This window comes from Saccostrea cucullata, unplaced genomic scaffold, assembly GCF_032062105.1.
Source record: "Saccostrea cucullata isolate Sc308-1 unplaced genomic scaffold, CSIRO_AGI_Scuc_v1 ctg12837, whole genome shotgun sequence".
Lineage (NCBI taxonomy): Eukaryota > Metazoa > Mollusca > Bivalvia > Ostreida > Ostreidae > Saccostrea > Saccostrea cuccullata.
In genome coordinates this window covers 27,868-42,240 of record NW_026930454.1, presented here as the reverse complement: position 1 = coordinate 42,240, position 14,373 = coordinate 27,868, and the positions used below count along the sequence as shown (strand labels likewise).

Below are 14,373 nucleotides of genomic sequence, written 5' to 3'. Positions count from 1 at the left end.
ATGTCATTAAGACGTCATAGTTCAATTTGAAAGTGAAAGAAAAACTAGATATAGGATACAAGAACATAAATGTATACATGTGTACATACATATAGTAACAGACACACAATGAAAACAGATTTGCTATTTAACATGTTATATTTAATGTATACCTTTCATCCAATGGAATATTTGACCATCTATTAATCACCTTGAAAGTTCTAAAGGTTATCTGAATATCAAGTATTTTTTAAGTTTACTGTGCAAAACCATCATTTAATTCTGTTATAAATTTACAGTTTGAAGGCTTATAATTGCACTTTTTCACTTGTTTGTGTTCAAATTATTTTTTTTATTTATGTGGTGTTTTTTTACCATGATACAATGGATGTGAAGTCCTACTGATCCATTGTAACTTCCTTGATGTATACAACTGTCAGTTGTTCCCAGGGAGATCCATGTCATAATGAAATGGAATGGAATTGAAATTTTATGTTATGTCTTCATTTATGAACTTTTGTTACAAAGACTGTATACCATGTAAAAACACTGTTGACAAAATATTCGTTCACCTTCAGAAAGTTACATACAGACGTAAGCAGGACATAAGTCACCTACATCCAGTGACCTTGACATATAAGAAAGAACACAAAAATAGTAAGATGACATCTTTTTCTCGGGTGAGAATACATTTTGGTTTTTCCGGATGTTTGGACCAATGCCTTCATTGAGCCAAACTTCAGCCAAGATTAGACTATGTCAAAAATTAGCCAAGATTAGACTATGTCAAATTTCAGCCACGATTAGACTATGTCAAATTTCAGCCAAGATTAGACTATGTCAAATTTCAGCCAAGATTAGACTATGTCAAATTTCAGCCAAGATTAGACTATGTCAAATTTCAGCCAAGATTAGACTATGTCAAATTTCAGCCAAGATTAGACTATGTCAAATTTCAGCCAAGATTAGACTATGTCGATCAAATTCTAAGTTTAGAGGCTTCCTGTGAATAACACAGATAACTTACCAGGACAAATCGTACAGACTCGAATTCCGTACTCTCCGAGGTCGCGAGCTAGAGGTAGCGTCATCCCAGCAATGGCCGCCTTACTGGCTGAGTACGCCACCTGTCCCATCTGTCCGTCGAACGCGGCGACGCTGGACGTATTAACGATCACGCCTCTTGCCTGGTCCTCGTTTGGTTCATTCTGTGCCATCAGAACTACGGCCTGTCGGATCACGTTAAATGTTCCCAGCGTGTTTACCTACAATCATGTCACAGATTCTACAGCCAGAGAACTACACAATGTTATATCAATATATGTTACAAAAGCACACCTTTCACTTTGCAGTTGAAGGTTAACTTCAAAATTGCTGATACCATTAGCATGATACCGGTATATATGAATATCCTCATCTAAATAAAGGAATAAGTAATAAACTACAGTTGAACACGGGTATCTTGAACTCTGATATCTCGAATACATAATTCTCTTTTTTCTATTATTTTTTCTGGACAAGAATACATTTTAGCTACACTCAAAAGACGCGAAAACTTGTCTTTCATTTGTTTCTTGTAACATTGCAATTTTGACATAGTTTCATTTCTACAAATTTTCTGTTTAATTCTTTGCAGATTGTTAAGGTCATGTCAGGTTTTGAAATCACAATTGCATCGCTTTTTGAATTTTCTTAAGTTTTATTGAACAAATATTGTCAATATTTACTTAATCTTGTGTGTACTGTATTTTTCATATGTTGATGATGTTCTCTTCATCTTTTCATAAAACAAAGCTTCAAATATCCCCTCTGATTCCATTTCTATTGCTGTGTATTGAACTACTTTGTACCCAGTGTTTTTAACTATAGTACACAGGGGTATGCAATTAAAAAAAAAATCAAGTACTTTCCCATGGGCTAGTGGCAGCTTTCAAGTTACTAGCCTCAAGTAAAAAGTTAACCCATGCAAATAGAGGGGCAAAAATTAAATTTAATATTAATGCTGAGAAGAAATTAGTCAGGGTACTGAGGTCATTCTTTTTGAGAAATAAAGTTAAAAGTTCTAACTGTCATAAATTATTATGAAAAAAATTGAAATTAATTTAAATAAATTAACTTCCCTTTTTCTGATCAATGCACTCATTTAGAATACGATCAAATTCATTTTGTTTTCATTTTAAATCATTAAATACACTGAAAATATATTTTATGTAAGTCACAAAACACCTATCTTTCAGTTAATTGGGTGACCATAAATAATTTAATGAGATATCTGCATGTATTTACCATTAATAGAGGAAATTCGGATTAGGAAAAAACGATCGTTTTTGGAAGTAAATAAGTCAGATAGAACTATAAAACAGATAAGATTATGGAGATTTATTGACAATAGGAGCATGTTGTCTGGAAATTTTTAACTGGTTGGGAAATTTATAACAAAAAACAAGTGAAAATACCGTTTGTGCTTGTCATGTATTGTGTGTGTACTTATATTTTTTTATTAGTCCGACGGGCTACCTCCTTCCAGAAAACAACTAGCCGATCCCCAAAAATGGAAGCCTTGGGCGTCAGGGGATGCTAATTGCTCACCCCTGGTAACAAACAGTTACACAGGCATCTTGCAGAACTTCACAGACTGCTTCAAAGTACAAACAAACTGACTGAATCCCGCGCATCTGTCATACAAATTTCCAAGTCTCTTATGCGTTATGTGTATAAAAAAAAAAAAAAAAAAAAAAAAAAAATTGTATTCGGATATTTTTGGACGCGGGCGTGAATTTTATGTTTATAATATTATAATTTGGATTTGTTGAAAATAGAAGCAGCGAATCCGACGAACTATATTAGAAATTGGTATGGCCTTACCCTTAATATCTCGAATCCTTAGATATCTCAAAGTTTAATCTTTAGCCCATCAGGTTGGAGATGATGAAGTTTGACTGTATTTTATTAAAGTAAATTTCCTACCTACCTTGAGCACTCTCTCAAACTCCTCCAGCGGATGGGGTTTATTTTTGTGGATGTTGTATGTCTTCCTGGCGACCCCAATCCCTGCACAGTTCACTAGGACGTCTAGCTTTTTGTAATCCGTCATTGTGGATCTTAACACTTCCTTCACTTCTCCTTCTGAGGTTATCTAAAATCATAGAACCCGTGAGAATAAATTTCTGTGAACAAGTAAATTACAGTTTTTATTTATATTTCCACAAATTTCTTTCAAATCAACATTCATGTATTATAAAATCTTTTGTTAGGTAACTCCCTAAATTAAGTTAAAACGGTTTTATAGTGAATACCAGTGCAATGCATAATAAAATCTATGGTTTTCTGCATTTCATTTTTTCACTGTACTGACATGGGACTTTGAAACACATCCTCATGCAAATATCTTAAATCTAAAAGGGTTACCCATGGAAAATAGCAGAATAATTAGCCATAGAAAATGCACGAAATGCAAACAAACAGGTACTATATGACATTGATGTTAATAATACAAACTGAATCGCAACTAAATATCCATGAGAGGAAGTTGCTTGGGGATCTCTCGGATATTTATCCCACATTACAGTAGTAGTGTGGTAGAGACACATAGTGTTACCACACAAACCACAGTACATATTCCAGACTTACATCAGCCTGGAGGAAGGTGCAGTTTTCAAGGGATTTCGCGACTAGTTGGCCATCAGAGGAGGGAAGGTCACAGAGAATCACGCGGGCCCCCTGTCTGGTGAACCTCTCCACCGTGGCACGACCCAGGCCTGACGCCCCTCCCGTCACAAGACTCACCAGTCCCTAAAACAAAAGAAATACTAAATAATAGTAAATGTAAACAAAGAAATTTAGATTATCAAACAGACGTTACAACCGCCAAATTTACAATAGAAAGTCGGGTGACTGGAAAAACCCGAAACCCCCCATTTTTGGAGAATACCCATACAGGAGGGGTGAAACCCCAATAAAGTGGTGGAAACCCCATAAAATTGAACGTAATGGGGTAAAATAAGGCCTAAGGTAATGTTTAATTGAATGATATTGACATCCGTAAAATTTTATAGCCAATTTTACCTCAGAATCGATGGAAATCGGGCGCCATTACGAATTTACCGTACACCACGCCCGATCTAAATTCGAAGCGAGCTGTTTGTCAATATAATCAGGGACCTATATACTAAAGTTTAGTAAGTATATAGGTCCCTGATATAATTGTATAGATAATATTAAAATAATTCATAATAATTTCCACAATTATATTTGTTTTTCAATGATAATAGTAAAATATTAATTATGTAATAAGTATTTAACAAAAAATGTAAGGACGTTAGCCATTAAGAAAATATGAATTTGTGTATTAATTATTCAAATTATCCCAATGTTACCAGCTCTAGCCATGTGGAGGCCTCCTTTTTGTAGAGCCATAATTTAAAAAAAAATTTTCATTAAGGATATTTCAGAGAAAATCTGAATTTAGAGATATGAAAATATCCAAAAGCTTCAAAGCAGCATTAACAAAAAAAAAAAAAAAAAAAAAAAAAATAGTAAAGATAATTTATTACTTATTTGTTACAAAGAGAACAAAAAAAATAAATAATTTTATAAAATTCAAAATATGAAAAATTGAAAATACTGATTTTATTTTTGAGATTTTAGACAAATTCTGAATGTAGGGATTTAAAAATTTGAAATTCAAAGGTTCAAAGCAACAATAATAATTAAAAATAAAAATAATAATTACTTATATGTTACAAAGAGATTATAAAAAATAAATCAATGTCAAAAGATGAAAATACTGAAACCTGAAATAAATAGTAATTTTCAAATATATAGATATTTAATTTCAAAGTAACTTTTTTATGTTCTTTTCTTAGAAAAAAAAATATTTTACATCAGTTGTTTACATTATGAATTGTCTTTAAATTACAACAAATATGAAATAAAAGAAAAAAACAGAAGAAGAAAAATCGCACAACAAAATAAAAGAACTGAAGTTTTGATGGAATTTTAACTATGAAAAATGTCTGTCTGGACTGCATGGTTGAAAGATAACTGAAATTATTTGATCATCTCCAAGCACATGCAGGTATTTTATGTAATTTTACATTTCATTGCAAGCTGATATCGCGAATCTGTCGACTAAAAATTTCCATTGCCTCTCTGTTCAAACTAATCTCATTGACATGCCAAATGTTTTTATATTCGAATTCATTAAACCCCTACATCTCCAAAATATCACATTCTGAGAATTTCCATATTTCCTCCGGAGTGTGTTATTTATATCAAAAACCGTAGAATTGTACTTTCCTGGATCCATAGTACCACAAATCATTTGCTTAAACAGACTTCCAATAAATATTTTTTGAACCAAATCATTTCTTAACAGTTTTTCAATAATGTTTTGGATTCCTAACACTATTTCTGACACAGAAGATGAATTTATATCTTTTAGTATCAGGCAGTATTCCTCCCCCGCCAGACGGGTGCAGACCGGTGAATACTGTTTGGTTTTGTGTTAGGTTAGAACTTAGAGTAGGGTTAGTATCAGGCAGTATTCCTCCCCCGCCAGATGGGTGCTGACCAGTGAATACTGTTTGGTGTTGTGTTAGGTTAGGACTTAGAGTAAATTTTTAAAAAATTTTTCTAGAGTAGGGTTAGTATCAGGCAGTACTCCTCCCCCGCCAGACGGGTGCAGACCAGTGAATACTGTTTGGTGTTGTGTTAGGTTAGGTTAGGTTAGGAATGTTATTGTTTTTTTAAATGTTGCTAATTAAATTATAAATTCCTTTCTCTAAAATTTTTATTATTTTATTTTATTTCATGTATATTACTTTCATTTGGCTGTAATATTTTTATATATGAATAAAAGATTGACTAGGAATAATGATCCAGTTCTTGCAGTAACAAAATGGACAGTAACACCAGGGAATTATTATATAAATAATTGGAAGTATAAAAGCAATAACTGACTTATGAACATAAAGCACAGCTCCTAGATGATAGGTATTTTGTTATAAACTTGCTCAATGCATCAAAGAAATGGCAAATTAATTTATCATCACAATATCGAAGTAACTCCAAGGACTCAAAAATAAATTACTATTGCAATCAAACTTGCATTCAACCACATATTGTGCCTATGGTATAAAAGATCTGTGTAAAGTGTCTCATGATATTTTGGCGGGAACTGTGAAGACCAAAAGAAGGAGGCTGATAGTGAAGAGTTTCTTTAGGAAAGATAACTGTTACAGATAACTTTTATGTCCTTGTAACTCCATGGACACGGCCAAAATAACACACACTTAACTTAAAAAAAATCTTATTCTTACTCTTTTTCAATCCCATTTTAGCATGCATTTAGACAGTATTAAACATGTACAACACAATAAAGGTCATTTTTCACTGCTTAATTATATTTACTACATCAATAATCAGAGTTGAAGTCAAACATCCGGCCAAATCACAAGCAATTCTCTTTAATTTTACTCAGGTTGAAGGACTTTTTTCAGTATTCAAGTCAATTTTTAATCGCACTTAATTTTTTTTTCTACACTTGTAGATTGTTGTTAAATTCATCGGGTAAAAAAATTTGATTTTTATTGCAAAATTTTCAAAAAAAGCTTGTATAACAGGAATTTGGACATTTTTTGAAAATGACCCATAACTGTACAATTGAGAATAGTAAAGGTTCAATGTATATACACATGCCCTGCCAGAGGGGGGTTGGTCAGACTAGCTGGGAACCTAGGTGTTTAAACAAAGGGTGTTTATTATCAAGTTGACCAAGTGTCAACAGCTGTGTATATAGTGCATGTACACACACAGGGGTGCCTGTCTATCCCAGTTCAAAACAACAGAGCTAGCTGAGATGTGAATAATATTCTCACAATAATGTTACAATACCATCTGTACAAGGATTCACATATGCAACATGCACATTTTTATATTTTTTTATCAGACTTTTTTATTTCATAGACCTGGATTCTAATCATTTCATTGTAATGGATACATGTTGCTTTCTCGTATCAATGAGTATATTTTTTTCTATAATACTTGCATAAAAAACAAAACAAAACAAACAACAACAACAACAACACCCCACCCCCACCCCCACCCCCCGAAAAAAAAGAACCAAAAACATTAAAACAAATTAAAAATTAGTAACTGGAAAATAATAATGAATGAATACTGAATTCTAAAATTAATTATTAAACATAGAAGAAAGCATTTCAAAACAAACACCTTAATTAAAAATTAAATAAATTAACAAATTCATTCATTTGTTAATTTGATTTAATTACATGTTATAAATGATTGGAATTGAGAAAATTACTGTATTCCTTGATTAATGGACTAGTTAAATTCATTAATAAAAACATTCAATTAAACATTTCACTGTAATGCCTTTCATTATAATAATTACATTAACAGATTCATTCATTAATTAATTTAATTTAATCTAATTACTTATTATAAATGATTGGAATTTATAAAAATGACTTTATTTCTTGATTAATGGACTAGTTAAATTCATTTAAAAAATTCAATTAAAGTAATATACGCCGTATGGATGCCGATTTGTTTGTGAAACAAAATGATTAAATGATTTGAAACACATAAAGTGTAATGAAAAAATAATATTTCCACAAAATTTAACTATAAACCTCGTTGTAATAACAGAACAATAAAGCAATATCTGCAATCAAGAATTCAGTCTTTTCATGAATATTGATAAAGGAAGTGCGTAAACAGTAGGTCTAAATATAGACACGTATGTCCACGGGAAATTATAGACAACGAGGCACGTTGCATTTTGACAACGATTATTAATAAAAGGTTAATATGCGTCATAACAGAGTATAGATGGTTGATACTGATTACATTTAAAGATAAGTTATATTAATAGTAACACACTATCCATGTCAAAAGTGAGTTGTATCTCAAAGGGCTTACCTCGTTTTCTTGACGCCGTGTTTGTTTATCAATCTAAAAGTAGCGACGGCGTCACGTGGTGGATTTACTTAAAAATAGACATTATTCTCCTTGCAGGATAATAAATAATTATAATTTGATAACTTTATAATGAATTTTATTTAAATGGTGTAATTTACAGCATTTTCGTAACTTTTATTGGTAAACAAAATATATAAATTTCCAGCCGTATTTTAAAATGGCGCACGTTATAGCGTATATTACTTTAAACATTGCACTGTAATGTCTTTCAACATGATAAATATTTCATACTTCTTTTATATTCTAAGGGTTTCCTTACAAATAATTTTTTTAAATAATATTCATACATAAAATAATATTCATATTGATCAAGATTACAGTAATTATTTCCACGGATTACTCGAAACGACTTCAGAGATCGCGAATTTAGATCGGGCGTGGTGTGCAGTATATCAAGACAAGAAGAAACCCGTCGATTCTGAGGTAAAATTGGCTATAAAAATTTACGGATGTCAATATGATTCAATTAAACATCACCTTAGGCCTTATAGTACCCCATTACATTCAAATTTATGGGGTTTCCACCACTTTATTGGGGTTTCACCCTTCCTGTATGGGTATTCTCCAAAAATCGGGGGGTTTCGGGTTTTTCCAGTTACCGTAGAAAGTCCTCATTTCAATTTTTATATTGTTCCATTTTACACATGATAAGAATAATTATAGAATTAGAACTTAGTTATATTTACGTACTGTCTTACAGCCTACTTGAGGTCGCATTCATAAAAAAAAAAAGTTTCCGAGGAATTTCGGGCAATATATCTACATTCCACTAAACCCACATTCAACAGTTGTATAGTTTTTCATTGAATGCCAATGTTTTAAATATAGTATGGTAAGCATGCATTTTAATAACATGAAATCAATCTGACAATTAAGATTTACGATAAAAAAAAAATAAAACTAACCTTTAACGATGTGAACTTTGACATGCTGTTTTCCGAAACCAGTTAAGTCGTACCAAGGATAGGTTACATGCTTTCGTAAAATTGCTTTGATGTCAACCTCTCAAACCCTGAAATTTGAATATTTATTTATTTATTACTGTAAGTTTGTCAATGCTATTTTGTTTTTCTTTGACAATATGCATTTATCTGAATAAACATTAAATAAAAATAGTTTTTTAAATTGATAATTGAGTAAACAACAAACAACTGAGACAATTTTTCAAATATTCTGAAAAGAAATATAGGCTACTATATAAAACATGTAAAATAAGGGAATACAAGTATAGTAAAATTGACATTAAAAGAGAGAATAAAAGATAAAGCTAAAACAGACGGCCGAATACCGTTCTTTTCTACGGATTAATTGAGTAGTATAATTGTTCAAATATTACCATTTCCTGTTTTTAACGCAAAATCACGCATATACTGTTTCCACGAAATCGCGCATTTTCACGCACTTTAAAAAGTTTATTAAATCCTCAATTTATTGCCAAAATCCTTTTATTTTATTTACTTGCTGAAATTTCATAAAACGAGAAAGTTATTTTCTTATCAAAATATTACTCACAATATTTTTTTTGCGCTAAACTTTGGAGAAACTAGTACCATGCTAAAAAGTGCTTGCGGGGAAATGGTAAACACATTTAAGAAATGAATAACGTTATTCAGTGAACATGGCGTTATGAATAGCAATTGCTCTGCTGGCATATATTCCATGATGCGCGCTATCAGAGCTATATTGCTATTCATGTTCACTGAATAATCGTTGTTTATTACTTATGCTATTTGCATTCTTTGATTTTTTTTTTCAAGAATATCAGAGGAAATCCTGACTTACATAAGGACGCAGCTTCTTGTCTTCAGTAAATATTTACATTTGCCAATGTCTTTCCTTATATGACAATACAAAAAAAAAAATGAAATTCAATTTTCGATGACATGCAGTGGGTCACATGATCTGACTGTCTTGCGTATGGAAAGCAAACTGCACGAGACATTTGGAATTCTTGACTGTGACGTCATATGACGTCGTATTTATCCGTTATATATCATTCAATAACAAAGTCTAAATAGGACATTTTATCTTTGTAATGTGAATAGAAATAAAAATATAAATATAAGAAATAAGATATCATTTTTAGAATGTCAATTAGCCCCTTCACGATAACTTTTGCAGGGCATATTAATAATTTTTGGCGAAGTTTTTGTTGATAGACAATTAAATGACGTATCTTTAAGGTCAAGATCTAGTAAATGAAAGGTGCCTACAGATTTATCAAACTTGAGAAAAAAATTCCTTTATTGATGCTTTACAACTTTAGCTTGGTCAAATAAGGTGTTTCGGGGCATAATTTGTAGGTAAACAAGATGAAAAACTGTATTTTTAACTGTCATTTTTAATGAAAAATTTAGAAAACAGGTCATGAAAATGGGAGTTTTTTTCGTATTCGGCAAAGGAAATGTATCCAGATTGCCTACAGTCTCTCAGAAAATGGTAATTAGTATGTTCATGGCCTCTTCTTTAGTATCCGGTTTACTTTTCATATGATTTCAAATTGAATGACTTGAGAATACTTTATTTTCTACATAACTCTGCTAAAGCCGTAAAGTACGGGAAAAAGAAAGTTGAAATTGATTATGACGTCATAATGGATATAGCACCAAAAATTAGTCTCAAGTTATTTACTAGATCTTGACCTTAACAATTACTTTTACGTCATATTTCACCAAACTATATCATTTTGCCCTGCAAAAGAGCAGTACCGCAGTTACCGTGAAAGGGTCTATTTAAGGAATGTTTTTAAGTTTTGTGTGAGTTATTGGTGTGTGAATCACACAGACTTGTCACGTAGGCATATTTCATGAAGCGCGCTAGCGCTTCATGAAAAATATGCCTACGTGCAAGTCTGTGTGATTCTCACACCAATAATTCACACTAAACTTAAAAACATTCCTTATATTTACATTTAACTTGTTTGGAAGCACAGAAATATACTCAATATTTGAATTTCTCGCTGCCCTATATTGTTATACTTTTACTATAGCGTCGCTGAGCCCTATTGTGACGTCACGTTAGCGCACGTTTCTCCGTGTATATTTCTACGCGTGAGTATACACGAAAATGAATTTCAAATCAATTTCAGTGTTGTCTAAGTAGAAAAACACAGCGAATGTAAATATTAAGAAATATTTACATTTGCAAATGTTTTCCTTTATATAACACTACTGAAGGCAAGCGTTTTTATAACTGTATAAATACAGGTATGGGGTCAAGAGGTTATAGATGTACGTTTGGATAAACGTTTGACGTAATTTCTCTGACACGCGTTTAGTGGATTACATACATGCCGTTGGATTTCAAAAATTAACGCATTTCACATGTTAAAAGTAACAATTAGGCAAATATAAAGTATGAATTAGTCACAAATGTAAATATAAGTAATAAGGTATCATTTTTTGAGTTTTATTGAGATGTAAAACGGGTTGGCACATGATCAAATCTTCCTTAAAGCCCTTCGTGACCAACCCGTTTTACATCTCAATAAAACTCAAAAAATGATACCTTATTTCTTAAATAAAATATCATTTTTAGAGTTTTATTTAGGCATGACATGAAGTCGGTCACGTGATCAAATTCTATAACGTAGATTTGATCACGTACCGACTTCATGTCATTCCCAATGAAACTCTGAAAAAGATATTTTATTTCTTATATTTATATTTTACTTTTTTAGTCGTGTTACAAAGAAATATAGGCAAAATTAGACTAGGAAATGCAACGTAACGTTTCTATGACTTCATTTGACGTCACAATCTGAACGAGCAGTTTGCTTTCAATACTCAAGAAAATCTGATCATGTGACCAACTTCATGTCATTGAAAATTGAATTTCAATTTTACTAGCATTGTTATATCATGAATGACATCAGCAAATGTAAATATTGAGATATGACATGAAGTCGGTACGTGATCAAATCTACTATAACGCTCGAAGGGCGTTAAAGAATTTGATCACGTGACCGACTTCAAATGACACTCTAAAAATGATATCTTATTTTTTAAAATTACTTGGACACAGATTTGAAGTTAATATTTTCTCATTTTTTCTGTATAATATCACGAATTATATATTTCAATAGCATTTCACACAAAAATTAATTAAAAATCTTATTTCATTTAAAAGTTATTAAAACTTTAAATTTTTTGGCGGGTTTGATTGACACATCCTTGCACTTTCACAAATTTTAACTTTATTCTTAATCCTTAGGAAAAGTGGCAATTTTGATGTGTTTTAATGAGAAATATTAAAACTTTTATCAAGAAAAATAATTTTATTCAGAGTAGAAATGTTAGGAAGCAAAACACCTTCACAAGTATCGTCATTCCGAACTAAGAGATGCGTACAGAGTTTAGCAAATCGAGCACACCCGTGTTATGTACACAGTTTTTGTAAACAGGGTTCGAGTTTTGTTATTGTTTATAGTTAGAATTCACCGGGTGCGTTCAATCGTCACAGTCTGCTTACCACAACTGCACGGACTGACAATATATTGTGTGTTTGTTTTGCTTTCGAACGTGTCTACTCTGAATTTTCTAGCTGGCTAATATTATTAATATTTTTTATTTATACAAAACGAGATAGCCACTTTTCCTAAGAATTAAGAATAAAATTAAATTTGTGAGAGTGCAAGGATATGTCAATCAAACCCGCCAAAAAATTTGAAATTTCAATATCTTTCAAACGAAATAAGATTTATAACTAATTTTTGTGTGAAATGCTATTAAAATATATAAGTCGTAATATTATAGAGAAAATAATACCTTCAAATCTGTGTCCAAGTATCTTTAATTGTAAAGTATTTCCCTCTCAAACACAGTTATCTGGATACAAGCATATTTGCATATCCACTGCTCTCTCCCTCTATGAACCTGCAGGCTTCAACTGCGTTCATAGCAAAAGGATATGGAGATAACGAACAGTATTCAATCTCAAAGTCCATAAAACAATACAAAATAAGAGCAGAGCAAACACGGACGCCCGAAACAACAGAGGTCGGATCAGGTGCCATGGAGAAGTGAGCATCCCCTGCCGACCGGTCACACCCTCCGTGTGCTCCTTGTCATGTCAGGAAATAACGGAAAAAATCCGTCGTCAGTTCAGTGTATAAATAATGGACTAACAATTGGTATGAAAAATGTCAGTCAGCATTTGATTCAATGATAAATTGTATTTGCTGAAAAGGTCATTGTATCGACGATAGAACTTACGAAATGATGACTTTAAATGAGACTGCTGATATTCTTGATTCATCAACTTGCTTGTCAATAATTTACCTCGTTTCCGAAATTGTTCATACGTAGAGCATGCTCTTGCGTATCGAATCAACTGAGATATATATACTCCGTATGCAGGTGAAGGTATACTGCTGCATAAGTAAAGGAATTTGACGATAGAAAAGTTAAAGTCATGACGTTTATCATACAGTTTGGTTGTTAGATTACCATTAGCGTCTTTTTCAAGTAATTTGATATCCAAGTATGAAACAGAAGTGTCAGACTCTGTTTTATCTTTTATCTCAAGCTCACCAGGATATATCGTATCGACATAGGAATGGAAATTACCATTGTTAATTGACAATACGTCGTCGATATATCTAAATGTCGAGTTGAAGGCCACAACAAGTGTTTTCTTCTTTTCACGCATAAGATTTTGCATAAATTCTGCTTCATATGAATATAAAAATAAGTCTGCTAATAACGGAGCGCAATTTGTACCCATGGGAATTTCAATAGATTGTTGGAATACCTGGTCTCCAAAAACCACATAGATATTGTCAATCAAAAACTCAAGCATCTTCTTGATGTAAACTTCAGAGTACTTATGTGTGCAATCAGAATCTGTTTTAACAAAATAATTTTGCAAATGACCAATGACGAGGTAAGTAAAATTACGAGTTCCATTTTTATTGAAGAAGCAGCTGTCAATGATATCAGACAAATTGTCCAAGAGTTCTTTAGAATTTTTAAGTATCCACATCTGATTCACACCACTTCTTGAATATATAGTTGAACAGTACTCTTGAAGTTTTTCCTTCACTACTGTCAATATCTTAGTGAGGAGTAATGAAAGATTGATTGATTGATTGTATACTGTTAAACGTCCCTCTCCAGAATATTTCACTAATATGGAGACGTCACCATTGCCGGTGAAGGGCTGCAAATTTAGGCCTATGCTCGGCACTTATGGCCTTTGAGCAGGGAGGGATCTTTATCGTGCTACACCTGCTTTGACACGGGGCCTCGGTTTATAGGTCTCATCCGAAGGACCGCCTCATTTAGTCGCCTTTTACGACAAGCAAGGGGGTACCGAGGACCTATTCTAACCCGGATCCCCACGGGGTTGAACATTTACTGGAACCTGCAATGTATCTTTTTTTGTAAGGAT

The 14,373-nt window shown here is 32.3% G+C and overlaps 1 protein-coding gene across 1 annotated transcript; it reads right to left on the bottom strand.

Moving 5' to 3' along the window:
• Positions 1 to 971: 971 nt before the first annotated feature.
• On the bottom strand, positions 972 to 8,958 carry LOC134228652 (3-hydroxyacyl-CoA dehydrogenase type-2-like). The gene is made up of 4 exons (XM_062710329.1): positions 8,889 to 8,958; positions 3,610 to 3,771; positions 2,951 to 3,115; positions 972 to 1,244 (listed from the first exon to the last, which is right to left on the bottom strand). Exons 1-4 carry the CDS (start codon positions 8,910 to 8,912, stop codon positions 972 to 974), a joined length of 624 nt encoding a protein of 207 aa, XP_062566313.1. The 5' UTR covers positions 8,913 to 8,958.
• Between the last annotated feature and the right edge of the window lie 5,415 nt (positions 8,959 to 14,373).